Source organism: Salmo salar, chromosome 15, assembly GCF_965601325.2.
Source record: "Salmo salar chromosome 15, fSalSal1, whole genome shotgun sequence".
Classification (NCBI taxonomy): Eukaryota; Metazoa; Chordata; class Actinopteri; order Salmoniformes; family Salmonidae; genus Salmo; species Salmo salar.
In genome coordinates, this window is record NC_138305.1 from 73,657,659 (window position 1) to 73,684,440 (window position 26,782).

General features: G+C 43.1%; 1 protein-coding gene across 8 annotated transcripts in view; it reads left to right on the forward strand.

Moving 5' to 3' along the window:
- snx19a (sorting nexin 19a) overlaps positions 1–20,053 on the forward strand; it is a 63,666-nt gene extending 43,613 nt beyond the window's left edge. For all 8 annotated transcript variants that reach the window (XM_082962036.1, XM_082962040.1, XM_082962034.1 and 5 more), the window contains 10 exons: positions 3,351–3,489; positions 3,693–3,793; positions 3,903–4,022; positions 4,226–4,332; positions 4,663–4,759; positions 4,975–5,140; positions 5,555–5,678; positions 17,794–17,978; positions 19,098–19,185; positions 19,352–20,053. In XM_082962036.1, coding sequence (XP_082818162.1) covers positions 3,351–3,489; positions 3,693–3,793; positions 3,903–4,022; positions 4,226–4,332; positions 4,663–4,759; positions 4,975–5,140; positions 5,555–5,678; positions 17,794–17,978; positions 19,098–19,185; positions 19,352–19,481 — 1,257 coding nt within the window. In that variant the 3' untranslated portion in view covers positions 19,482–20,053. The remainder of the gene's footprint in view (positions 1–3,350; positions 3,490–3,692; positions 3,794–3,902; positions 4,023–4,225; positions 4,333–4,662; positions 4,760–4,974; positions 5,141–5,554; positions 5,679–17,793; positions 17,979–19,097; positions 19,186–19,351) is intronic.
- The last annotated feature ends 6,729 nt before the right edge of the window (positions 20,054–26,782 follow it).

The window sequence follows — 26,782 nt, forward strand, 5'->3', positions numbered from 1 at the left end:
CATTGTTGCAGTTTTAAAGCTCATTTCCTGCAATTCTACACCTTTTGCCATGACTTATGCCATGTTAATATGATATCTGAATGAGAGTGACTAACAAAATCAATGGGGGCCCCCTGGAGGTCAGGGCCCCTGGGCACTTGCCCTGTGTGCCCAGTCAGTAAATCCTCATCATTACTACAAGTTTAGATAAGTGGCTAGATTAATTTTGTGATCTTAAATGTTTTTACTGACATAGGCTAATTGAGTGACTGTCAGTGGATGACATATTGCACCTGGTGTATTCTATTATTCTAACTCTCAACAGTAGATTGAGACCCTAACTGAGTTCCTAATTTTTTAAAGAATAATCATTATTTATTTATTTTTATTCTGAGTAATTACAGTGGTCCGGACCTCGGTGTCCTCATATGTAGTTACGGCCCTGACTCTGACGTTACCCCATATGAAGTTGGCATTTAAAATGGTTAAGGTTAGGGTTGGGGTTAGGTCACGGTTATGGTTAAGGTTAGGATTTAGGGTAGGAACGTCCCAAGGATTCCGGATACCACTGACCACAAAATCAATACTAGGCTCTTAAAGGGGCAGTAGAGGACAGCCCCCCAGCCCCCAAAATGGAGGACAGCCCCCATGTGCTTACCAGAAACACCTCATTTGCTAAGTTCGCCGTATTGTACAGTGCTCTCTGTTACTCTTTTTTGTATTGACATTAGCACAATATACATGATCCCAATTGTAGCTCCGAGACGGCGGCAATTTGAAAAAACGAAAAAGTAGATTGTGCTGATATATAGTCACATTGAACTATGTCACGTGTGGATAGTGCTCAAATGAATACTTCATACAGTGCATTTGGAAAGTATTCAGACCCCTTGACGTTTACCACATTTTGTTACATTACAGCCTTATTCTAAAATGCCACTCAAGGACATTCAGAGACTTGTCCCGAAGCCACTCCTGCGGTGTCTTGGCTGTGTGCTCAGAGCGCTCAGGACTTCATCAAGGATCTCTCTGTACTTTGCTCCGTTCTTCTTTCCCTCAATCCTGACTAGTCTCCCAGTCCCTGCCTCTGGAAAAAATCCCCACAACATGATGCTGCCACCACCATGCTTCACCGTAGGGATGGTGCCAGGTTTCCTCCAGACGTGACGCTTGGAATTCAGGCCATAGAGTTCAATCTTGGTTTCATCAGACCAGAGAATCTTGTTTCCTAAGGTGTCCTTTAGTACTTTTGGTGCCTTTTTGGCAAACTCCAAGCGGGCTGTCATGTTCCTTTTACTGAGAAGTGGCTTCCGTCTGGTCACTACCATAAAGGCCTGATTGGTGGAGTGCTGCAGAGATGGTTGTCTTTCTGGAAGGTTCTTCCATCTCATCAGAGGAACTCTGGAGCTCTGTCAGAGTGACCATTGGGTTCTTTGTCACCTCCCTGACCAAGGCCCCTCTCCCCTGATTGCTCAGTTTGGCTGGCTGGCCTGCTCTAAGAAGAGTCTTGGTGGTTCCAAACTTCTTCCATTTAAGAATGATGGAGGCTACTGGACTTTCAATGCTGCAGAAATGTTTTGATATCCTTCCCCAGATCTGTGCAATCCTGTCTCGGAGCTCTACGGACAATTCCTTTGACCTCGTGGCTTGGTTTTTGCTATGACATGCACTGTCAACTGTGGGACCTTATATAGACCGGTGTGTGCCTTTCCAAAGCATGTCAATTGAATTTTCCACAGGTGGACTCCAATCAAGTTGTAGAAACATCTCAAAGATGATCAATGGAAACAGGATGCACATGAGCTCAATTTTGAGTTTCATTGCAAAGGGTTTGAATACTTATGTAAGTAAGGTATTTCTGTTCATAAAAAAGTTTGCGCTTTGTCATTATGGGTCATTGTGTGTAGGTTGATGAAGAATTAAAAAAAAATACATTTTAGAATAAGGTTGTAATGTAACAAAATGATGAAAAAGTCAAGGGGCCTGAATACTTTCCGAATGCACTGGATCTGAATTCCTCCATTTTTATGCACCTTTGCCATCACAGCATTATTTAATCTGCAGTATTCCTCTGCAATTTATTCTGTTACCAATAATATTTACATGTTAATATTATCTTCTGATAATTATTATGTCTCATCTTTTAACTAAATGCTATCTCTTAGCTTCCAAAATGTAATTATCTAGCTGTCAGATAACACGATCTAATGGAATGACTTGTCCTGCACTTTGTAAAAATCAAGAGTGCATTGAGTGAATGCTGGAAAAAGATCTTGGTTCCTTTCTAAACATAGCAATGTGAATGCAAAGAGGACTCTCACCAGAACAAAGGTGAAATGAACTGGCAAAAGAGTTGAGTCCACATTCAAAGTCAAGGGAAGTGTGAATACTGCCCTGACGTATTTTGCTTTTTTTTTTATCCCAGAGTTCACTTTAAAGAGGACTGAGATCGGTTCTTTTAAAGAGGACTGTATGTGGAAACACCCTTAGATCCCAGAGGAGCAGGAGAGAGTGGTTTTGTCACCCTAGCTAGCAAGTTCACAGATCGATTTTTATTGCCAACCTTTTCACTGTAATCTTAAAATATTTCATAGATTTTAAAGAAAAAACATTTTGGGTTTGTCATAGACAGACAAGATTAATATGAGATTAAAGGCAAGTTCCTAATAAGTTCAGTAAGCCAAGCTAAAGCCCTGTCCGATGTTTAGAAGGGTGAGGGCAGAAGTTTTAATCAAGAGAAGCCTTTAGAAAATGCTAATGTTCTCTAACACTAAACATACACATTTTTTGCAGTTATAAGGAAGGTGAAATCTTAGTAGTTTTATAATTTGATTATACTATATTTAGAAAGCATATAAGTCATTTCAAAGCTTATTCATACAGTGTTGAATAAGAAATACATCAAATATTTCATATTTTCACATTTTCATCATAGTTGTACTGTGTACTTGAGTGTGTGTCCTCAAAATTGACTACACCTCAGCAATTTTTAAATGTTTTAATACCAGCCAGCTGGGATTTGAATCATTCTGGTAGTATAAGCATTACTAGGTTTTGTTTATGGCCCTCTCATGATAAATACATCTATTTAGGCGGAAATATACATTTTGACATGACATTTAACAGGTCAGTGCTTGAATGCTTACGCAGTCATGCTCTCTAAAGGCAGGAATAGCAATAATGTAACATATCGGACTGCGACTCTTTTTATCGTAAGGTACAACGCTAGACGAATCACTTGTGACAGTACCGGACATTAGTGTACACTTCCTTACCTTTTTAATACATTTTAATATCCATCTTGAAATGTGAACATTGGACTAGTCTTATTAAACTTTCCCAGTCAATCTGTAACTGTTGTTGTTCCCCAGTATGAGACAGTGGTTGACTCAGAGAGCCTAGGTACTCTACAACCTGTAGCCTATCACACTGTGAACCGACGCTACAGCGACTTCCTCCACCTGCAGACACGCCTGGAGGAGAAGCCTGACCTCAAGAAGATGATTAAGAGTAAGAAGTCCAATTCTATAAAAAAAATGTAAAGTCTTTTGTATGTTTTTTGGCTAGAGAGTGCTGAAAGAGCAGTAGGCCAGATTCAAACCCAAACATTATATTCAGTCAAAACAAATCATTTATAGCGTGGAGGAAGTCTTACATGTGCTGTATGGATATTTTATTCTCACCAAAGTGTGTGTGTATCTTTTCCATTTCAGATGTCAAGGGACCCAAGAAGATTTTCCCTGATCTTCCATTTGGAAACCCAGATATTGACAAGGTGGAAGTTCGAAAAGGACAGCTGGATACCTTTCTTAAAGTAGGAATTGAATTGTTTATCTAACAAGATTAATCATTTCCTGATTTGTATGTTTTTTGAAATGTGACTGTTGCATAGTATCTGATCACTCCGCTTTGTTTTCCTCCAGCAACTGTGTACCATCCCTGAGACGGCCAACAGCGACGAGATGCAGGAGTTCCTGGCTCTGCACACAGACGCCAGCACAGCCTTCGAGAAGAAACCATTTGTTATGTCCAGGATTGATAAGGTGACGTAGCTTTTTCAGTGTCACAACTGTCGCGGTTATGATATAAAAACAGTGCATGATAACTTGACCTAAAAACATGAAAGGGAGAGATGAGAGATGATAGAGTATGTGGTTTCTGGTGACCTGTTTTTTTTCGGGAAGCTAACCTTGGTGCTGTTTGTGTGCTGTGTCTTCCTGGGCCTGGTTATTGGCGTCTACTGTAGATGATGGCAAATGCTGTAGACACGCTGAAGACAGCATTCCCGCGTGCTGAGGATGACCTGGATGGAGAGCCTGCTGAAGTGAGGAATGCCCCAGAAGGAAGGAAGAGGTGGGAGTCTTTTTTCTCTTTCTCTCTCTCTCTCTCTCTCTCTCTCTCTCTCTCTCTCTCTCTCCTCTCTCTCTCTCTCTCTGTCTCTCTCTCTGTGTCTCTCTTTCTCTTCTCTTTCTCTAAATGTCAAAAATATGTATGGCCTGGCCAAAGCTTTTCACTGTCTCTCTTGAAAAACTCATTAAAACACCCGTAAACCACTCGCTGTAGTTTTCAAATCACATATGAAATCGAAAGCTGCTTTAGGAAAAAATGTAACTGCTTATATGACATTAATGTCAAACTATCTAGTTTTGTGTCATGTGTTTTTTTAATTGTTGCTTGTGTCAGGTCTGTCCGGCTGAGGTTCTCCAGTAAAGTCGCCCCTGCTCTCAATATACCTGAAATCCAGCCCAAAGTCATATACTGCTTCAATGAAGGGAGCACTGTAAGTTAACCATGGAAGATTCATATCAATGAGTATCAATGAATAATCATTTAATATTAATGTTATCAAACTGTCTGTTTGATTCTACTCACTCACTCAACCCGCCAATCCATCCATCCATCCATCCATCCATCCATCCATCCATCCATCCATCCATCCATCCATCCATCCATCCATCCATCCATCCATTCCTGTGCCCTGGTCTGTTTCTACAGGTGTTCCATGGCCTGTCCCTGTCTGGTCTGGAGGGCTTTATAAAGGACCAGGAGGCTTTGCTCTATGCTCCCCAGGAGAAGGAGGCTGACGGGAGGAGGTTCAGTGTGCTACCTGGCAAAGACAGGAAGGGAGGTGGGGGTCGGGAGAGAAAACTACGGGGGACAGGTACAGTTTTTCTAACGTCTACACGGGCCTGCGTTATCAACCTATTATTCTCTGACATGAAGGACTGTCATACAGTTTACTGAATATCAAAGGACCGTATCAGTGCAAAAACAGACATTATTATCATAATTCTAAACTTTCCAAATCAGATCATCTATGAGCATGCGCCACTCAGTAATGGCCAGCAGGTGGTAGTAATCTTGCACAGCCTCTGTAGGCCAGTACCACACCACTGTTTTGAGGAAACGGTGTTGACTATCTGTCTGAGGCTATCTGGCTCTGTTTGCCTTTCTGTTATTCGTGTTCCAGAATCATGTCCCAGTATTTGTATCTTCGTCAAGTTCAAGTTTTGTATTCTGTTGCGTGCGTGCGTGCTTATATGTGTGAATCTGACTGTGATGTGTGTTCGTGCAGACACGGCCGTGGCAGACGTAGCTCTGAACATCCTGTGTCTGCTGATGAAGGACCAGTGGAGCTGGCTGTGTACTGAGAACATACAGAAGACCATCAGACTGCTGTTTGGCACCTTCATTGAGAGGTATCACACCATATCATACCGTCATCTTCATAGACTACAACAGGAAAGCAGACCATACCACTCCCTCATCATAGACTAGAACAGGAAAGCAGACCATACCACTCCCTCACCATAGACTACAACAGGAAAGCAGACCATACCACTCCCTCATCATAGACTAGAACAGGAAAGCAGACCATACCACTCCCTCATCATAGACTACAACAGGAAAGCAGACCATACCACTCCCTCATCATAGACTAGAACAGGAAAGCAGACCATACCACTCCCTCACCATAGACTAGAACAGGAAAGCAGACCATACCACTTCCTCATCATAGACTAGAACAGGAAAGCAGACCATACCACTTCCTCATCATAGACTAGAACAGGAAAGCAGACCATACCACTCCCTCACCATAGACTACAACAGGAAAGCAGACCATACCACTCCCTCATCATAGACTAGAACAGGAAAGCAGACCATACCACTCCCTCATCATAGACTAGAACAGGAAAGCAGACCATACCACTCCCTCATCATAGACTAGAACAGGAAAGCAGACCATACCACTCCCTCATCATAGACTACAACAGGAAAGCAGACCATACCACTCCCTCATCATAGACTAGAACAGGAAAGCAGACCATACCACTTCCTCATCATAGACTAGAACAGGAAAGCAGACCATACCACTTCCTCACCATAGACTACAACAGGAAAGCAGACCATACCACTCCCTCATCATAGACTACAACAGGAAAGCAGACCATACCACTCCCTCATCATAGACTAGAACAGGAAAGCAGACCATACCACTCCCTCATCATAGACTACAACAGGAAAGCAGACCATACCACTCCCTCATCATAGACTACAACAGGAAAGCAGACCATACCACTCCCTCATCACAGACTAGAACAGGAAAGCAGACCATACCACTCCCTCATCATAGACTACAACAGGAAAGCAGACCATACCACTCCCTCATCACAGACTAGAACAGGAAAGCAGACCATACCACTCCCTCATCACAGACTAGAACAGGAAAGCAGACCATACCACTCCCTCATCACAGACTACAACAGGAAAGCAGACCATACCACTCCCTCATCATAGACTAGAACAGGAAAGCAGACCATACCACTCCCTCATCATAGACTAGAACAGGAAAGCAGACCATACCACTCCCTCATCATAGACTACAACAGGAAAGCAGACCATACCACTCCCTCATCATAGACTACAACAGGAAAGCAGACCATACCACTCCCTCATCATAGACTACAACAGGAAAGCAGACCATACCACTCCCTCATCACAGACTAGAACAGGAAAGCAGACCATACCACTCCCTCATCACAGACTACAACAGGAAAGCAGACCATACCACTCCCTCATCATAGACTAGAACAGGAAAGCAGACCATACCACTCCCTCATCATAGACTAGTAAAGAACAGTTGGTCCTTCATACTCATCTTTTATATTGCGCGTGGCCCTTTGCTCCACTAGCAGCTAGAAGAAACAAATCACTCATCTTGTACATATGGGGTTAGTCAGTTTGCTTAGTAATTCAGGGCACTTTAACCCATTGCATCTTCTGTCACAGAATCAACTTTACACTGTCAGGAGCAAGACTTCCCTAGTCAGATGTGGAACCTCATACTTCATATGACCCCTGTAATAAGTACACATTTTGGTTAGATTGTGGCAAGAACACTATTTGATCTATACAGTCATTTCGGTTAGCTAGTTAGCTAGGACAGTGGTTTTCAACTTACTCTTGAAAGTATGAATAGTAAAAGGCATAAAGTGCAATTTCTAAATTGGGTAGTGTATCGTCAGTTTTCCTCTTGTCACGTCAGTCATTGCATACCTTAGAGGGGTCCGTTTTTTTAGCTAGGTTTATTAGCCCATAGATTTTGGTGTAATGTTTGAGTCACTCAATTATCACATGAATACCCATTAGAAACGACTAAATGTATAGAATTGCAGAAACGAAAAATGTTTTAAACCTGCAAAATGTTCTCTCCACCCACAAGAGGGGTGTGAACAGCTTAATAGACATAGAAATAGATGTGGCACGCGTAGTCACGGGATGCTCCCCAATGCTGGAAGGGGGACCTGCGTGAAAGTTTGGGAACCCCTGGGCTAGGAGATGGGTGTAGTGTGGTGAGGCTTCCTACCGCTCTGCGGATCTTGACAGGTCTTTAGCAGAACATCCAGCCATTTTTTTTTCTCTTTGTATTTCCAGGAATGGTTTGCTGAGGTATAAAGTAAGAGGGTTTTTCATCAGTCGAATAATGCTTGATATAAGTGTCCACGTTTCGCTCCAAAAACACGTTTTTGTAATATGGATTTGATTAATAATTTCAAAAGGCTATTCATTCAGAAGGGATACTTTCCCTCTATAACTTGACTATGTTAAATGCTATTATGAAATAGCATTTCCTTTCATGTCTGGATGGGAAAAACAAGTATTGACTGTTGAGATTAGTTTAGTAGTCCATCAGTCTTAGTATTCAGGCCTGTTCACTGTTCATATAAATGTTAATTGTTTAGTAGAATAATTATACAAAAATTATGTTGTGCTTTAACCTGTCTGGGGTAAGTAGGAGAACAGAAAATCTGTTGTTATGGCCAGTAATTGGTAGTAGAGTATAGTTGATGACGGAGCTTAAAAGGCCCACTGCAGTGAAAATTTAGATTTTTCTGTTTTATATATATTTCCTCAATATGTGGTTCGAATAAATCTTTGAAATTGTCAAAATTATGATATTGCCCTTTTAGTGTAAGAGGCTGAAATTTCAGCCTGCTTTGATGGGATGGAGCTTTGGCCTGCCTGGTGACATCACCAGTCAGAAAATGTGTTAACAGACCAATAAGAAAAGCAGTTCCAAACTTCTCTGCCATTAACAGCTTGTTTTCGGTTTTCCCCTCCCCACTCAGACCACATCCAGACAGTTCTAGCAAAATTCTTGCTTGAGAAATTGCCCTTTGCTAAGAAGCTATTTGTTTATTTTTTACAATTTTAATTTAAAACACTAAGGTACTTAATTGTTACCCAGAAAGGATTTGATATTGAGATACAAATGGCTGCATTGGACCTTAAAAAAGCCTTGAGTGTAGCTAACTATAAAATGATGTCTGGGCTGTGATCTGGATTGGTGCTCTAGTTTACCCAGCTCTGCCCAGTGGTTGGTATGGATTGGACCAGACCTGGGTTCAAATACTATTTGAAATCATTCAAATACTGTACTTCTTTTTCTTTTTTCTCCCTAGAGTGGCAGGTGGGCAGGATTTTGACTTTTAGGGCTATTCTATTGGCTCCATTGTGCCAGACAAGCTCAATCAAGCACAGAGAAAGTATTTTAAATGATTTGAAATATTATTTGAACTCAGGTCTGGTTGGATGAGATGGGATCGGCTCCTGAGGTGTGTCTACTTCCAGCTCTGCTCTGCAGCCCTTTAAATGAATGACCACATTGTGTCAGTCATTTCTGTAATGCACTTTGGCAGGAGGGAAGAACAATATCAGCACCATGGATGTGAGACAAGAGTCACACCTGTGTCTGATAGTTATTTTAATTATTGACAGATAGATCTGATTATGTACACAGCTACAAGTGCAACACTGAGTCACATTCCTAGGATAATCTGTCATTTAGTTGTGTTTTGTAGCCATTCAAGTAAGCACAGACAGACAGGCTCTGCCTTTATCAGACAAAGGCTCTGCATCTACAAATATAGACTTGTCCTCATGCCCTTTCTTTAAATGAAATATTACCTGTCGTATTGTTTTTGTCCGGTCATTGTTCACTGTTGAGCTTATATCTAGATTCATCTGAACTAAGAGCACTTGTATTGCAGGGTTCTGTGTCTGCAATAGACTCAACCCTTGTAACAAGCAAGTTAGTTGATCAATGGTTCCACGACAAAACGGTGAAAAAACGAAACGCTCTAGTCTAGACACCCGTATGCCATGTAGTTATTGTATAGCCACTTTGCAAGAATCACAGTAATCCTTGGCCATCCTTGGCCATATCCATATAATTCCTGTGAATTTTCTATCTCGGCATCCAGGGATTGACGTGGAAGTCTGGGGAACTGGATGTTTTCAGTGATATGGAATGAGGTCGAAGTCTGCTCCATGCATGAACTACACCCCAGCCCCCTCCCATAGCCTTTTTAACAAGCCAATACTTTATTTGGCCAGACACACGGAAACAACAGCATGACACATTAAAAGATTTAGACATGCAGAGGAAGTTGACATGTGAAAACATAAACATAAAAATTTGACCTAAAATTACTTGGGAAGACCTAATATTGGAGAGGGATAACATGGAAGTTGATTATGTCTGTCCATGAAGGTAGTCAGTCAGACTCGATCAGAATGTGGTGGTGCTTTGCTAATTGAAGATGATGACGAAGAGGATAATGATAGCATTTCAGGATGAAAGATGCCTAAAACCTTTTCAATATGACATCTAACTTCAAATATTTGATTCTGAACCTAATGTAACCCTGGGATGTGAAACGCAGCTCATAGCTCATGTTCACTATATTATGTAATCCCAGCACCCAGAACCAAATCTCGTGGGCACGCTGGTCTGGCCAGCTACGTCTGTCACGAGAGACTTACCATCATGAAATGACTGTGAACACGAGACAGTACTCCATCTCATGTTGTTGGGGAAACGTTGCATGTTGTTTCAACACGACGGGTTATCCCTCTACTTCTGCCCCCTGAATTATCGTTCCCTAAACAGCAATTCTTGGTTGTGGTCTGAGAACAGAACGGAGTGTTCAGGCTCAGTGTGGAGACTGTCTTCCCCAGGATGCCTCAGTCAGGAGACTCTTCTTCACAGCATACAGTGTGTGTCTGTGTGTAAACAGGACGTGTAGTTACTTTGGCATGGTGGCCACGGGATGTTTTTAAACAGCAGAGCTATTACACAACGTTGCTGGTTCATTTTATCACTGAGGAGCTTTTCAGCACTCGGTACATTACACACTGTACTCTGCCTAAATGCAACCCGAACAAGACCGAAGAATGCCAGCGCATGCTCCATACGCCGCCTCCTCTTCTTCCTTCCCCCTATCTATTTCAATTGGCGAAATAATACGCTCTCAAACCATGTTTGTCAAGTCAATCTGATGAAGAGAATGGTATGAGGTTTTTGATGCAGTTTTAATGAAGATATAGTTAGTATGTGGCTTCCTTGAAACTGTTTTTTTTGTTGTTGCTTTCTTTCCCTAATGTGACCCACCACTCCACACACCCCACTCTGCCCTAATAATATGACCTCCCCTCCGCCCTTCCTCACACACGTCCCCACCACCACCCATGACGGTAAACACCCAACAGTTGATGTCAGGCTCCCTGTAAACCTTGTGGGTCTGTGGAACTATCATTATGTTCCCAAAACAGCCTGTGCTGGAAACCTGACCCCTAGAGCGGTTAATATTAGAGGTCATTCTGTGGAAGGGGTAATATTAGCAGCGTTTGCGGTAGCGTCACCGGTTAATGTGGATAGTTGCAAAATTCACCCGAATCGTCTCTCTCATCTCTCCATCCAAAATGTGAAGCAGTGGAGGGAAGCCACAGTGACATTTCTCCAGCAAATCAAAGTTTGTTGGTGGTCGCATACACAGATTTGCACATTGCAGGCAACAAAATGCTTACAGTATGTTTCTAGCTCCAACAGTGCAATAATATCTAGCAATACCTTAAAAAATACACACATAAAGGTTCCTGTGACCCAGGGAGCCCAGGCTTGGAGAATCAGTATGCTGACGGAAGAGCTGAAGCCTGTTAGCTCAGCCAGAAGCTACACTATGGCTGTGTCTGAAATGTCACCCTATTCCCCATAGGGCCCTTGTCAAAAGTAGTGAACTATGTAGGTCGTAGTGAATAGGGTGCCATTTCGGATATAGCCTATTTCTACCTTGGCTGGAAGCAGGAAGCCAATGTTTGTTCATAGCAGCTGTACCTAAAACTGTCTGGTCAGCTTGCTCATGAACAAAATGGCTTTTGGAAAGCCAGGGTGTGTATAGACCATATCTATACCGTCTCCACCGTGGTCCCGGCTAGAATTCAAGAGAGAGAGACAACTTTTGCCTGTTTTATTGATTTTCAGAAGGCTTTCGTTTGGGTGAATAGAGCACCTTCTTGCTTTTAGACTAATTAAAATGGGAATTGATGGAAGATTCTATGATGCCGTCAAAGCTCTTTATCAGCCTCCAGTTGCCTGTGTTTAGGTCAATGACCTCAAGACTGGCGGGTCTCCAACCCCTTACGGTGTAACAAGGGAGACGTACTCTCGCCCACTTATTTCCCACTACATGTTAATGATTTAGCCCTACAAATCAAACATGCTAAACTTGGTGTTAAAGTTGCGGATATATTCCTGGGATCTTGTTGTATATGCTGATGAAGTAGTTCTCCTTACCGGGACCGAAGATGACCCCCAGAATATGTTGAATATTGTTAGTTTACGGTGTGCTAACTGGAGACTAGCGATAAATCAAGAGAGGACCCAGATTGTTCATTTCAGAAAGAAGGGCGTGCAGAGAAGTGCACATATCTTTTGATTTGGTGCAACCCCGTTATTCTACACTGGGCTCTATAAATACCTTGGTTTCACTGTAGATGAACACATGCCCTTTGAAGATGGCATCAGATCACAGGCAGATTCTGCAGGCAGAGCCTTAGGGTCCGTGCTTATTCTCAGCCCTATACATTTTGGGTGTGTCCAGTGATGGACTTTGCTGCTGGGTTATGGGGATCCAAAGTGGGCACTAATTGTAACAATGTTCAAAACAGAACAATCCGCTGCTTTCTTGGTGTGCACGAACTGACTCCAAACCTGGCCATCTGTGGAGATATGGGTTGAGAACCATGTGTGGTTAGGCAAAAAGGTGACGTGTTACGTCTATGAAACAGACTGATAAATATGGCAGTTGATGTTTGGTTTAAACCTAAACTTACACTCTTATCAAAAATAACTACAGCCCTGAACCATATGCTTAACCTGATTCTAACAAAAAAGCCAGTTTGTGCACTACTCTGATCCAGCACCCTCCCTCTGTCTATAGACACGGATAGATTTAACAGAGTGTCTGAAGAGGAGAGAATTTGCCTACTATGTGATCTCGGGGGAAATTGAAAACTAAATCCATTTAGTGTTTTTATTGCCCTCTGTATGACTATCTGAAGAAAAAACGATTTGTGATAAGCCTGAAGTATTCTGGTTACAGGATGAACAGAGACTTGAGTAGTTTTTTTCTTCAGACAAGGCGTGTTTGAGATGGCTGAGTTTGTTCATAATGCCTGGAGGAGAAGGAGAAATGTACTGTTTGTGTAGTGTGGCTCGATGTTCGCTGAAATGGCCATGATTACTGTATGCATATCATTTGTAAAATGTTATTTGGTTCTGTGGTGTCCGCTAGGCCCATGTGGGCCTTGCACCAGTAGGTGTATGACACTTAAATAAATGATCTCAATCATCAATCAGTCAGGTACAGACTACAGTCTGTACTGGGATCCATAAAGTTCCTGTCGCAATGTCACTTTCTACCGCTAGGAGGCAGCACACATCTGTAGAAGTATGGCCACAGAACATTGAGGAAGGTTTGTAGTTTCAGAATGAAATGACTTGATATTTAATATTGGATGGCATATAAAGGCATTAACCTTGCAATTTCCATTGCTTTTAGGGTCAGAATCTTATATTCCATGCCTTAGACCTAGTCCTAGCCATATGCTGACCCTAGCTGTTAAGTGTGTTGGGCCAGTAACCAAAAGGTGTTGGTTCGAATCCCTGGGCCAACTAGGTGAAAAATCTGTCGGTGCGCTTGAGCAAGTCACTAAACCCTAGTTGCTCTGGAAAAGAGTGTCTGCGCGCCACTGCACTGGGTTCTGTGACAGGATATGACATCAGAGACCAGGCCATTGCATTTGGGTGTGAGATGAGCAGGTGGTTTAGGTCAGCCATGGGGTTGGGTTGGGTTCATAATGCTAAACACAGAGCAGGACAGGGCTCCATTCGATGGTGCAACCCTTAGTGTCAAAGGGCACTGCACACAATGGGCCGGCCCACAGGTGGCTTGGAATTTTCAAGGTACTTTCAACAGACAGGCTGCCTGGGCTGTGTCTCTCTATCTGCCCAACCCATTCTCGAGTGAGAGGAGTCCGTCCAGTTCAGACAAGCCAGAAGCCTGACAATGGGGCTAGATTTCACCTCCAGGCCAGACACAGTGCTGCTGGGAAAGTCCCGACTGTCCTGGGAATGATGAGGTGCTGAGGTGTGTCTTTTCACACAACCAGTGGGGGGAGAGAGGCAGGGGAGAGATGAGATGGCACAGAGACATTTCCTAGTAGTAGTCATCCTGCAGACTGTCTCAACCACGGAGTCTGTATAGTATTATCAGACAGATGCAATGACAGTAAACACCTTTACCTGTGCAAATAGATGCGCGGAAGGACATTATCATGAAAAATACCTTTTTGTTTACAAATTGTGTAATTATGAAGACATCACCGAGACATTAACATCTGGTATCTACTTGTAGTCATCCTGGCTGTAGACAGCCTTCCACCCAAAATAATCTTGGTTAACCCAGAACTAAAGTCTCATGTAATTGGTCAGCTGCTCGATTAAGTTCTGGGTCCATACATGTTAAGAGAAGATATCAAGAAGTGCTACAACAAAGAGTGGAACCGGAATGAGGAGCTCCACCCTTTCTCTTTGTAAGTTACGGCCCAATGTTCCGTTCCCTTCCGAAATTCGAAAACATGCAAAATAATTTGTTCAAATAACCAGAGATGAAAAACCCAAACAGCGGAACTACTGCTACTCTTTTTCTACTCGTGCGATTTTTTTCGGTTTACATGCAGAATTTTTCCATGAGAGATTAGAACCACAGCAATTTGAACCACATAGCTATATTATCAGAGAGATACAAACTGACTGTAATGTGAAGACCTTCACCTGTATGGCCAAATGGATGTGCCCTGTTTAAAGTTGGTGGCAGCTCAGTTGCCACTAGTTTGAATGTTGCTCACTTCATTTTAACAGTGTGTGGAAACACTATGTTGTCATGAAAAGTATTTCTGTGTACAAATTGTGCAATTGTGGTATAAAAAACTGCATCTTAAAGAGAATGGTATTGGAGGTTGGTGACACAGATTCTGCTAGACCTGGGCCCTGACAGTAAATCTCAGTAAGACCAAAATAATGGTGTTCGAAAAAAGGGCCAGTCGCCAGGATCACAAATACAAAAATCTATACGTTTGGCCTAAACATCAGCGCCACAGGTAACTTCCACAAAGCTGTGAACGATCTGAGAGACAAGGCAAGAAGGGCATTCTATGCCATCGAAAGGAACAGAAAATTTGACATACCGATTAGGATCTGGCTAAAAATACTTGAATCAGTTATAGAACACATTGCCCTTTATGGTTGTGAAGTCTGGGGTCCGCTCACCAACCAAGAATTGACAAAATGGGACAAACACCAAATTGAGACTCTGCTTGCAGAATTATGCAAAAATATCCTCAGTGTACAACGTAAAATACCAAATAATGCATGTAGAGCAGAATTAGGCCGATACTCGCTAAATATCAAAATTCAGAAAGGAGACGTTAAATTCTACACGCACCTAAAAGGAAGTGATTCCCAAACCTTCCATAACAAAGCCATCACCTATAGAGAGATGAACCTGGAGAAGAGTCCTCCCCTAAGCAAGCTGGGGCTCTGTTCACAAACACAAACAGACCCCACAGAGCCCAGAACAGCAACACAATTAGACCCAACCAAATTATGAGAAAACAAAAAGATAATTACTTGACACATTGGAAAGAATTAACAAAAAAACAGAGCAAACTAGAATGCTATTTGGCCCTAAACAGAGAGTACGCGGAGGGAGGGAGGGTTGTCGTCCTCTTCCAGTAGAGCTCAAAGAGCAGCAGGAGGCTGTAGTACTGTGGATAAGAGGCTTGTTTTATAGCCCGACGAGCAGAAAGTCTAAACAGTTTAAACACGTAATTAGATCAACCTAGAACAATACAGACTGGGTTGTGTGTGTGTGTGTGTGTGTGTGCGGCATGTTATCTGCAACATGTTATTTTTATGTTCATTGGTCTCGCCTTGACTCTTGTCTTGCGAGCGAGGCGAAGTCTTACGTCGTCCTCTATTTAACAGAGGGAAAAAATGTGAAGCATCAAAAGAACGCTGTTACTGTGTAAGCGACCATACTTATTTCTGTGGCACTAAATCCGATTTAGCGGTCCGATGTGACCTTCGTTGTTATGCTTTGTTCTGGTTGGGCCGCCCTATTAAAATGCCTGCTCGCGTTCTTGGATTGGGTGCCTGTTACACAAATACATTGTTCAGGGACCTTCTGAGGTATAAATCACGCTGCAGCCGTGGTTAATGGATGGATGTATGTGTGCGTCTAAATTGAGAACCCATTCTCATTCACAACGATGACCTGGCCAAGAGGCGTAACATTAGAACAGTGAACAAACAGCACAACACACAATACCGCCAAATAATTCAACACTCTATATACATGTACAGAGGAAAGGTACAAATTCATCAGCTATACAACAATGAGACATTCACTGTGGGTTAGAGCAGGGGGAAAAAAACAAGAAAACTGGCAGCCAAAATTGCAACACTGCCGACTTAATGACCAGCAAGGAGTGTGGTGGAATGAATGTATCGAGTTTGAGGGTCTTTTGCAGCTCGTTGGGGGCGGGAAACTGGAATGAATGATGGCTATTGGATGTGCGGGCCAGTTTCCAGTGTGACATCTTAGTCTTATTGACTTTGCTGATTACTTCTTTATTAAGGGGAAAAATGTACTTCCATAACTGTGATATGTGGTTGTCTCACCTAGCGATCTGAAGATGAATCCACTTACTGTAAGTGGGTCTGGATAAGAGCATCCGCTAAATGACTAAAATGTACATGTGAAGATATGTGTACCAGAGCACAGATTGCTATTGGTAGTGGAGATGTTGAGGAGTGAGCTGAGATAGAGGGGGGACATGCCTAGGAGGGACTCTTGCTTCGTTTATGTGTGTGTGGGCGGTCGTGTGTGTGTGTGTGTGTGTGTGGGCATGCGTGTAGATTTATGAGGGTTAAAGCTGCGTAAAGTATGTTTGTGTGGGCTTAGGTCACCTTGCTGGTGGTGTGTTAGGTAATGTTATCCTCACACTCACCCAGAGTGAATGTACACATGTTGACCTTTTTGTCATGAGTCTTGTCCTGGAGGCAGAACTGAGCAATTTCCCCTTAAGATAGGCCAGCTGCAAAGTCAAAATTGTCTATATTGTAAATTCATGAAATTCATTTGGTCTTAATTTAAGGTTAGGGTGAAAGACGCTGCATGGTCAATCTGACTTCTTCATTGGCCATACAGCATTTACGGTGATACGGCCTCTGCGGGAGTCAAGGCTTTCATACTTCTTGCGCTTCGCGGAGCAGCACAGAGCTGTTGTGAAGGAAGTTGTCAAAGAAGTGGGTTTGTGTTTATACAGCACCTCCCGCCCCCACCTACCATCAACCAATCATGTCAATACGGAGCAATGCAAAGCCCTCCGCATTATTGCAAAGTTTGGGAAAGCACGTGGTGTGGTGTGGAGCACGATTTGGCTTCCGCAAGCTTCCCGAGGCTCCGCGATTGCGTCACACCCTCCATACGGAGCCTCCGGACAGCATTGCCGGATCAAGCATGAATCAGCTATTAGGAATTCAGCTTAGCAGTGTGTTAAGGTTCAGGTTAGGTATAAAATCAGATTTCATTACATTATGACTTTGCCAGCTAGTGACCACTCTGCAGAGCTGCCTCCAGAAGATTGATAATGAATACCGCTAACCTGAGAATGTACTCTACAGTCCGCTCACTGTGTGTACGTATGCATGCACTTCTGCATGTTCTTTGTGTCCTCATTTGTTCTGTGCCTTTTTCTTATGTGTGTACGCGAATGCGTGTGTCTCAGTGTATGTCACGTCTCTTTCCTTTTTGACTCACCCTATTGTGTATGTACGTGCATGTACACACATGTCTACCGACCTCCATGTTGCTTTTGTCTATCCTCACCCCCATCCCTGCCCTCCAGGTGGCTGGACGTGGGCATGGCCCACCTGACCAGTGCTCCCTGCTGGGTGATCTACCTCCAGGTGATGCAGGAGGCAGTGTGGCCCGGGGGTGTCCTCCCTGATGGGCCCCGTCCTGACCGCAGCCTCATCCAGAGAGAAGAGACCAGGCAGCAGTGTCTGCACTGCCTCACACAGCTACTACCAGGTCAGTGTCTGCACTGCCTCACACAGCTACTACCAGGTCAGTGTCTGCACTGCCTACATAACTCCTACCAGGTCAGTGTCTGCACTGCCTCACACAGCTACTACCAGGTCAGTGTCTGTACTGCCTACATAACTCCTACCAGGTCAGTGTCTGTACTGCCTCACACAGCTACTACCAGGTCAGTGTCTGCACTGCCTACATATCTCCTACCAGGTCAGTGTCTGCACTGCCTCACACAGCTACTACCAGGTCAGTGTCTGCACTGCCTACATATCTCCTACCAGGTCAGTGTCTGTACTGCCTCACACAGCTACTACCAGGTCAGTGTCTGCACTGCCTCACACAGCTACTACCAGGTCAGTGTCTGTACTGCCTCACACAGCTACTACCAGGTCAGTGTCTGCACTGCCTCACACAGCTACTACCAGGTCAGTGTCTGCACTGCCTCACACAGCTACTACCAGGTCAGTGTCTGTACTGCCTCACACAGCTACTACCAGGTCAGTGTCTGTACTGCCTCACACAGCTACTACCAGGTCAGTGTCTGTACTGCCTCACACAGCTACTACCAGGTCAGTGTCTGTACTGCCTCACACAGCTACTACCAGGTCAGTGTCTGCACTGCCTCACACAGCTACTACCAGCCACCCCGCTAGGTTACCTGCCGCCCCGCTGGGCTACCTGCCGCTCCGCTGGGCTACCTGCCGCCCCGCTGGGCTACCTGCCGCCCCGCTGGGCTACCTGCCGCCCCGCTGGGCTACCTGCCGCCCCGCTGGGCTACCTGCCGCCCCGCTGGGCTACCTGCCGCCCCGCTAGGCTACCTGCCGCCCCGCTGGGCTACCTGCCGCCCCGCTAGGCTACCTGCCGCCCCGCTAGGCTACCTGTATGGGAACCATATGGGAATCACAGGTGTATTAGTTCATTGTACTGTCCCCTTATTGCCATTTTAATGTGTGTGTGTGTGTGTGTGTGTGTGTGTGTGTGTGTGTGTGTGTGTGTGTGTGTGTGTGTGTGTGTGTGTGTGTGTGTGTGTGTGTGTGTGTGTGTGTGTGTGTGTGTGTGTGTGTGTGTGTGTGTGTGTGTGTGTGTGTGTGTGTGTGTGTGTGTGTGTGTGTGTAGACCTGATTGCTGACATGCTGGGTTCTGAGAAGTACAGAGTGAGCTGGGATATGGCACTGGCATCTCTGCAGGACCCTAACATCAACCGGTGAGCCCTCTATTATCACTGGCTTTAGCATGTTGGTGTGCGTGTACAGTAGGTTTGTTAAACCTAAAATGTCAATGTCACATACAGACCAAACATTGATCCATGTCAACTTCAGTCTGACCTGTGGTAACCTCTCCCCTCTCTCTGTGTCTGGGTGACTCTACAGGCACCTGATCTACTGTATCTGTGATCTGCTGTTGGAGTTCCTGATTCCAGAGTCTTCAGAGGAGGGCTTTCAGAGATCTCTACTACACAGTCTCTTTGGGGACGAAGAGAGGCTTTCTGCTTCAGCTTGACGACACACCAGCACACAACCCCTCTCTCTGCTCCCCTGTCACTATCCCTATCTATTACCCTCTAACCCCCCTCCCATCCTGGCTGGCTCATCAATATGGTAACCATGGTCCTGCTGGGTTAATCAGAATGGGACCAGAGCTTTACTGGAGCTTCTCATGACATCAGAGAAGAGAGGTGAGGAACGCGGAGAAGGGGGGGATGAGGGGGAGGAGGAAAAGGGCTGGGGAGATAGAAGGAGGGGTGGGAAGGCTGGGAAATGGGCTCTTGAACTCCTTACACTTTATAGGCAACGCTCTAAAATGACTGATGACATTTTATTGAATGTATTCTCAAGGCACTGTGTTGGTGATTGTGCTAATATTGTGTTTTAATTAGATGCTTGTGTAGAGAAACACATTTATGTAAATATGTATGTACAGTATATGCAGTAATTATTTGATGTGTTTATTTATTTATATGTAAAATGCAGTATGTGTGATATCAATAGATATACAGTGGGGTCTGAAATTATTGACCCCCTTGATAAAGATGAGCAAAAATGACTATATAAAATAAATATTTCAAATACTGAGCTACTCTATATTTTATGCAAATAAATAATTGGGAAATTATATTATTTTATACTAATACAATTGCTCAGAGAAAGAGATTTTGTTTCATAAGTAATATATACATTTTAAGGTAGGGGTCAAAATCATTGACACCCCTGTTTTCAATACCATTCAATACCTCACCTTGCGAGGATTACGGCACAGAACCTTTTAAAAGGATTCTACCAGATCCTTGATATCTTTTGTCTGCGCTTATGGACTGCCCTCTTCAATTCAAACCACAGGTTTTCAATGGGTTCAAGTCGGGAGACCGATATGGCCGTTGCACAATGTTGATTTTCTGGCCAATTAACATTTCTTTGTGTATTTTGGTGTGTGCTTGGAGTTATTGTCTTGCTGGAAGATCCATTTATGGCCAAGTTTCAGCCTCCTTGCAGAGGCAACCAGGTTTTTGGCTAAAGTATCCTAGTACTGGGTAAAGTTCATGATGTCGTTGGCAGTACCAGTGGAAGCAAAATAGCCCCATAACATCAAAGATCCACCACCATATTTTACAGTAGGCATGGGGTTATTTTCTGCCTATGCATTCTCATTTCACAAGGCTCCGTCCAAGGTCAACGCTATCTTAGATGCCCCAGCTCCTAGGAACGTGAGTCAACTACCTTCGTTCCCGGGTTTACTGAATTACTACGGACGCTTTATCCCGCGCTTAGCAACGAAGCTGAAACCGCTGCATCAGTTGCTTTGTCAGGACAAAACAATGCGAGGAAGCATTCAAGAAAACACTTCGACCCATCCAACTAGCTTGTGATGCTAGTCCCTATGGTGTGGGAGTAGTCGTGTCCCATATCATGCCTTCCAGTGAAGAGACGCTGGTCGCTTGCGCACCGAGGACTTTGAACAAAGCAGAAAGTAACTACATTTTAGTCATTTAGCAGATGCTCTTATCCAGAGCGACTTACAGTAGTGAATGCATACATTTCATACATTTTTCTTTTTTTTTTGTACTGGCCCCCGTGGGAATCGAACCCACAACCCTGGCGTTGCAAACACCATGCTCTACCAACTGAGCCACAGGGAAGGAACTATGCACAGATAGAATGTGAAGCCCGAAGTAATGTTTTTGGAGTGCGTAAGTTTCACCGGTATCTGTACAAATCTAAAATCAAAGATCATCGTATGCGGAGGAGCATCTTTGGATGCAAGTATTTTGATTTGATATATTAGGATCCCCATTAGCCAAAGACAGCTAGTCTTACTGGGGACCGACACAACGAAAAAGACATTACAGACAAAATACTTTTACCTGCATTTAAAAACGTTAACATGTAGTGTGTGTTTATCTATCAGTTACACATACATGTCAGTACATACACAACAAGTAGGTCACATGGGGGAGAGGCATTGTGCCTTGAGGTGTTGCTTTATTGATTTTTTTAAACCAGGTTTGCTGTTCCCTTGCGCTATATGAGATGGGAGTTCCATAAACTCATGGCTCTGTATAATACTGTATGTTTCCTTGAATTTGTTCTGGACCTGGGGACTGACTGTGAAAGCCCCCTGGTGGCATGTCTGTGTGTGTGTGTGTGTGTGTGTGTGTGTGTGTGTGTGTGTGTGTGTGTGTGTGTGTGTGTGTGTGTGTGTGTGTGTGTGTGTGTGTGTGTGTGTGTGTGTGTGTGTGTGTGTGTGTGTGTGTGTGTGTGTGTCAGTGCTGTGTGTGTGTGTGTGTGTGTGTCAGTGCTGTGTGTGTGTGTCAGTGCTGTGTAAATTGACTAGGCAAACAATTTGGAATTTCCAACACATTCATGTTTCTTATAAAAACAAGAAGTGACGCAGTCAGTCTTTCCTCCACTCTTAGCCAAGAGAGACTGGCATGCATAGAATTTATATCAGCCCTCTGATTACAATGAAGAGCAAGACGTGCTGCTCTGTTCTGGGCCAGCTGCAGCTTAACTAGGAGTTTCTTTGCAGCACTTGACTATATGACTGGACAATAATCAAGATAAGATAAAACTAGAGCCTGCAGGACTTCTCTTTATTATGGACAGTCTTCTCCCCATCTTTACAACCATTGAATCTATATGTTTTGACCGTGAAAGTTTACAATTGAAGGTAACACCAAGCAATTTAGTCTCCTCAACTTGTTTAACAGCCACACCATTCATTACGAGATTCAGCTGAGGTCTAGAACTTAGGGAACGATTTGTAGCAGAACGCAAAGGTGGGCTTTGTTGTTGTCCGCACACACCTACGACATCAAGTACTTCAAGTCAGAACTGCATTGCAACGCAGATGGACATTCCAGGTAAACACTACCTGTCAAAACCAGAGTCACGCCAAGTGGACGTCTTCTACGTCAGACAAGTGGAAAACGCACCAGTCACTTCAACACCAGTGTGGAGAAACACCAGAAACGACCAGGTGTTATCTGAAGTAATGGACATCACGCATACACGTTGACGTCGCGGGTCCATTCAAAGACGGACTGTTTCTCGTGGTTGGGGATGCTCGTAGAAAGTGGCCAGAGGTTGCCATCATGAGGAGTACTACTGCAGAGAAGACCATCGAGAAACTTGGAGAAGTGTTTTAGTCGTTTCCGATCGCCACTCCAACTTGTTAGTGACAACGGCGGCAGCTAGTGTCCCAAAGAAATGGTCACGTTCCTACAGGTGAATGGCGTACAATACATCAGGTCCTCACCGTACCACCCATCTACCTATTGGCTGGTGGAGAGGTTCATACAGACCATGAAACATGCCTTAAAAGCGTCTCAAGTCAAATCAAAATAATTTTATAAATAAGCCCTTCTGAAATTAGTGCACCAATAAGTGGAGGGTTGATATCCTTATATTTAGTTTAGAATTAGGAGGATAATTACTGTCCACAATTAATTCATGAAATTTAACATTTTACATTTTATGGGCCAATTTAAACATCTTCTTTGGTTGAGCAACTGGCTCTTCCATTCCTTTCTCTTCCTTTACCTTAATCCTTTTCTCTCTTTCAAATCCTGAATAACAGAGAAATGTATTACTTTAGAATATATCATTTTTCATAATTGAAATAAAAGTAATTATCTGAGCCTATTGGCTTTGGTTTGTAAAAGTTTTTTAAAACATTATATTTTACAAAAAACTACTAGAAATAGGCCTGAACCTCGAAAGGATTTAGGGCCTAATGTCAAGGTATTTGCGAAAATCGTTCTTGATCTAGCTACTTGCCAAAATATGTTTGCTAAACACACTTAACTACACTAGGCTTCAAAGTGCTTGAGCTGTGCAACTATGGACAAGTGCTGACGTTGAAATCGAGGGGTGTCATAAAGATGTCACAATTGATAGGCCACCTGCATCTTATATGGTACTGTACAAGCAACCAGAGTACGCATGAACATTTTTATTTTGTAAACTGTAGAATTTTGGGGGAAAATTACTTCATAAACAAAGCATGTAATATAGCCTACTCTATATAGCCTACATGTCAGGTTATCTACTTTGAACCTCAGGTACTTTAGAGGCGCTGGCTATAGTCACGAATATAGGGGCAATATGGGATTGATACATCAGGTTTGTAAACAATGTGATTGTAAACATGGTTAAAACTATGATTGTGATCACATGGATGGTGCTTGCATACATAAGGGCGTCTATGAATTTGAGTGGTTACGTTTTTCCAGCCCCATATCCCTAAGCTTTTTACCAAAAACAATGGCGGGGAAACCTTTGTTGTTGTTTGAATTCCTGATTGCCCAATTAACATTATGCTATCCCTGAATCCGCTACAGTACTATAGGCCCTTATAATACAAAATAGTATAAGATGTAATTTTTTTTAAGACGTTTTTCAAATGTATTGGGAACTAGCCTCCAAGACACAGAATCTAAATTGACAAAGAATAACCGTAGATGCATTCGTTGCCTATCTTCGTTCTCCATTCAGCCAAACATGTATCTTATGTGTCCACTTGCAGGTGGTGTGTTTGAATAAATAAAAAAAAGCTCCGTTATAAAAAAAATAAAATCAATTACTCCATGAAGTATTCCAGCAAAGTGTACGCTGCCATCTTGTCTGTTTCAAATCTTCTCTCATTCATTTAGACAGGTGGGTCCACCCCAAAGTGCCGCACGTCATGGTGACAATCGCCTGTCTCGATCAATAGTGAAAATTTGAATTAGACGAGACAGAGCATTTTCTAAATTCAAACTCACCACCTGCAACTGGACATGGACATTTTAGAAGATACATGTTTTGTCGAATCAAGAACGAAGACAGTATCGCAAATTCCAGGTTAGTTGGAAAATCTACGGCTGTGTTTTGTATATGCAAACCTGTAACGCCCAGTAATGGATACCAAAAATCTTTGGTTATATCACATTATCTGGTTTGAGTTTATTTTATTTTTACAGGGACAGTGTACATTAATCAACGTTTCAGTAAAAGTGCCGGTTTTAGCCAGCCGGCTAATTTTCAACCGCAGTCCCTGTGCAGGTTACAATCTGGTGTACAATCTGTAGCTAGGAAGTATGTAATTTCCATTATTTTGCGAAATCACTTCTGACCACAGTAGACTACAAAGACATGACAGAAATACAGACCATAAATGCAGATCCTGGAGGTGTCAAAAAGATGTAATAATTAATAGGACCCCTGCACCTGATCATACAAGCAACCAGAGTAGGTCTATGCCTATTATTAATGACAATAAGCTAAAAAAAAATAAGAATAATATGCTATTATTAGTATTATTATGCCATAGCTTCATACAATTTTATATTGTATGATTTTTCAAATGTGTGTGAACTTGTGTTCATGACACAGCATAACATTTAAAAAGAAAAAACACATTGTTTTTCCCCTCTTCCATGGCCAGAAACCTACGAATTGGCAAATGCTCTCAGTGAAAGTAACATGACACACATGGAAATCTTATTTTGCCAAGCTTGTACAATGCTCTTACTTTACATGGTATTTGCGTCTGTAATAATGACGTTGACAAAATGTCCAATATTGCTGTCGAAACAAAGGGAAACTGTGGTCTCCTGTTGAGTTTGCAGATCCTGCAGTGTGTGATTATCAGGCAAATAGGCTATTAGTGGTTAAAGGTGTGTTTACACATGGGGCACAATCTTGGCCTCAAATGTCACCGTGGTTTTGCTGATGGACATAGAATGGAAATTCAACCCGACCAGGAGCAATAACAACTTGAGGTAGGTCTCTAAATTGGCTGTATCTTGCCCACCACTCATGAAAAATGGAGCAGATGGTATGTTAAAAAGATTTGAGTACCCCGAAGAGGTGCTTCCCCCCCAACATATTTAGGGATTCCCAGACGGAAGCCACTCCTCAGTAAAAGGCACATGATAGCCCGCTCTCAGACCATGAGAAACCAGATTCTCTGTTCTGATGAAACCAGACCTGAAAATAGCTCCCCATCCAACATGATAGAGCTTGAGACGATCTGCAGAGAAGAATGGGAGAAACTCCCCAAATACAGCTGTGCCATGCTTGTAGCGTCATACACAAGAAGACTCAAGGCTGTAATCGCTGCCAAAGGTGCTTTAACAAAGTACTGAGTAAAGGGTCTGAATACTTATGTAAATGTGATTTCCATTTTTTGTATTTAATACATTTCTAAAAACCTGTTTTTGCTTTGTCATTATTGGGTATTGTGTGTAGATTGATGGAAAAAAAATATTTAATCAATTTTAAGATAAGGCTGTAACTTAAGAAAATGTAGAAAAAGTCAAGGGGTCTGAATCTTTTCCGAATGCACTGCATATATTGTATGTGGGAGTCGGTCCATGGCAGAGCGCGAACATAGTGCAAAGAGCAATGTGTGCAGCTCTATTTAGCACAAATGTTTATTTTTATACACTGAGTATACAGAACATTCAAGAAAATGGTCCACCACCCAAATGACATCCAGCCAACTTTTAAGTTCTACTTAAGTAGTTTTGTAGTTGTATTTTTTACAACTTTTACTTTTACTCTACTATATTCCTAAAGGAAATAATATATACTGCTCAAAAAAATAAAGGGAACACTAAAATAACACATCCTAGATCAGAATGAATGAAATAATCTTATTAAATACTTTTTTCTTTACATAGTTGAATGTGCTGACAACAAAATCACACAAAAATAATCAATGGAAATCCAATTTATCAACCCATGAAGGTCTGGATTTGGAGTCGCACTCAAAATTAAAGTGGAAAACCACACTACAGGCTGATCCAACTTTGATGTAATGTCCTTAAAACAAGTCAAAATGAGGCTCAGTAGTGTGTGTGGCCTCCACGTGCCTGTATGACCTCCCTACAACGCTTGGGCATGCTCCTGATGAGGTGACAGATGGTCTCCTGAGGGATCTCCTCCCAGACCTGGACTAAAGCATCCGCCAACTCCTGGACAGTCTGTGGTGCAATGGAGCGAGACATGATGTCCCAGATGTGCTCAATTGGATTCAGGTCTGGGGAACGGGCGGGCCTGTCCATAGCGTCAATGCCTTCCTCTTGCAGGAACTGCTGACACACTCCAGCCACACGAGGTCTAGCATTGTCTTGCATTAGGAGGAACCCAGGGCCAACCGCACCAGCATATGGTCTCACAAGGGGTCTGAGGATCTCATCTCGGTACCTAATGGCAGTCAGGCTACCTCTGGCGAGCACATGGAGGGCTCAGAGAAATGCCACCCCACACCATGACTGACCCACCGCCAAACCGGTCATGCTGGAGGATGTTGCAGGCAGC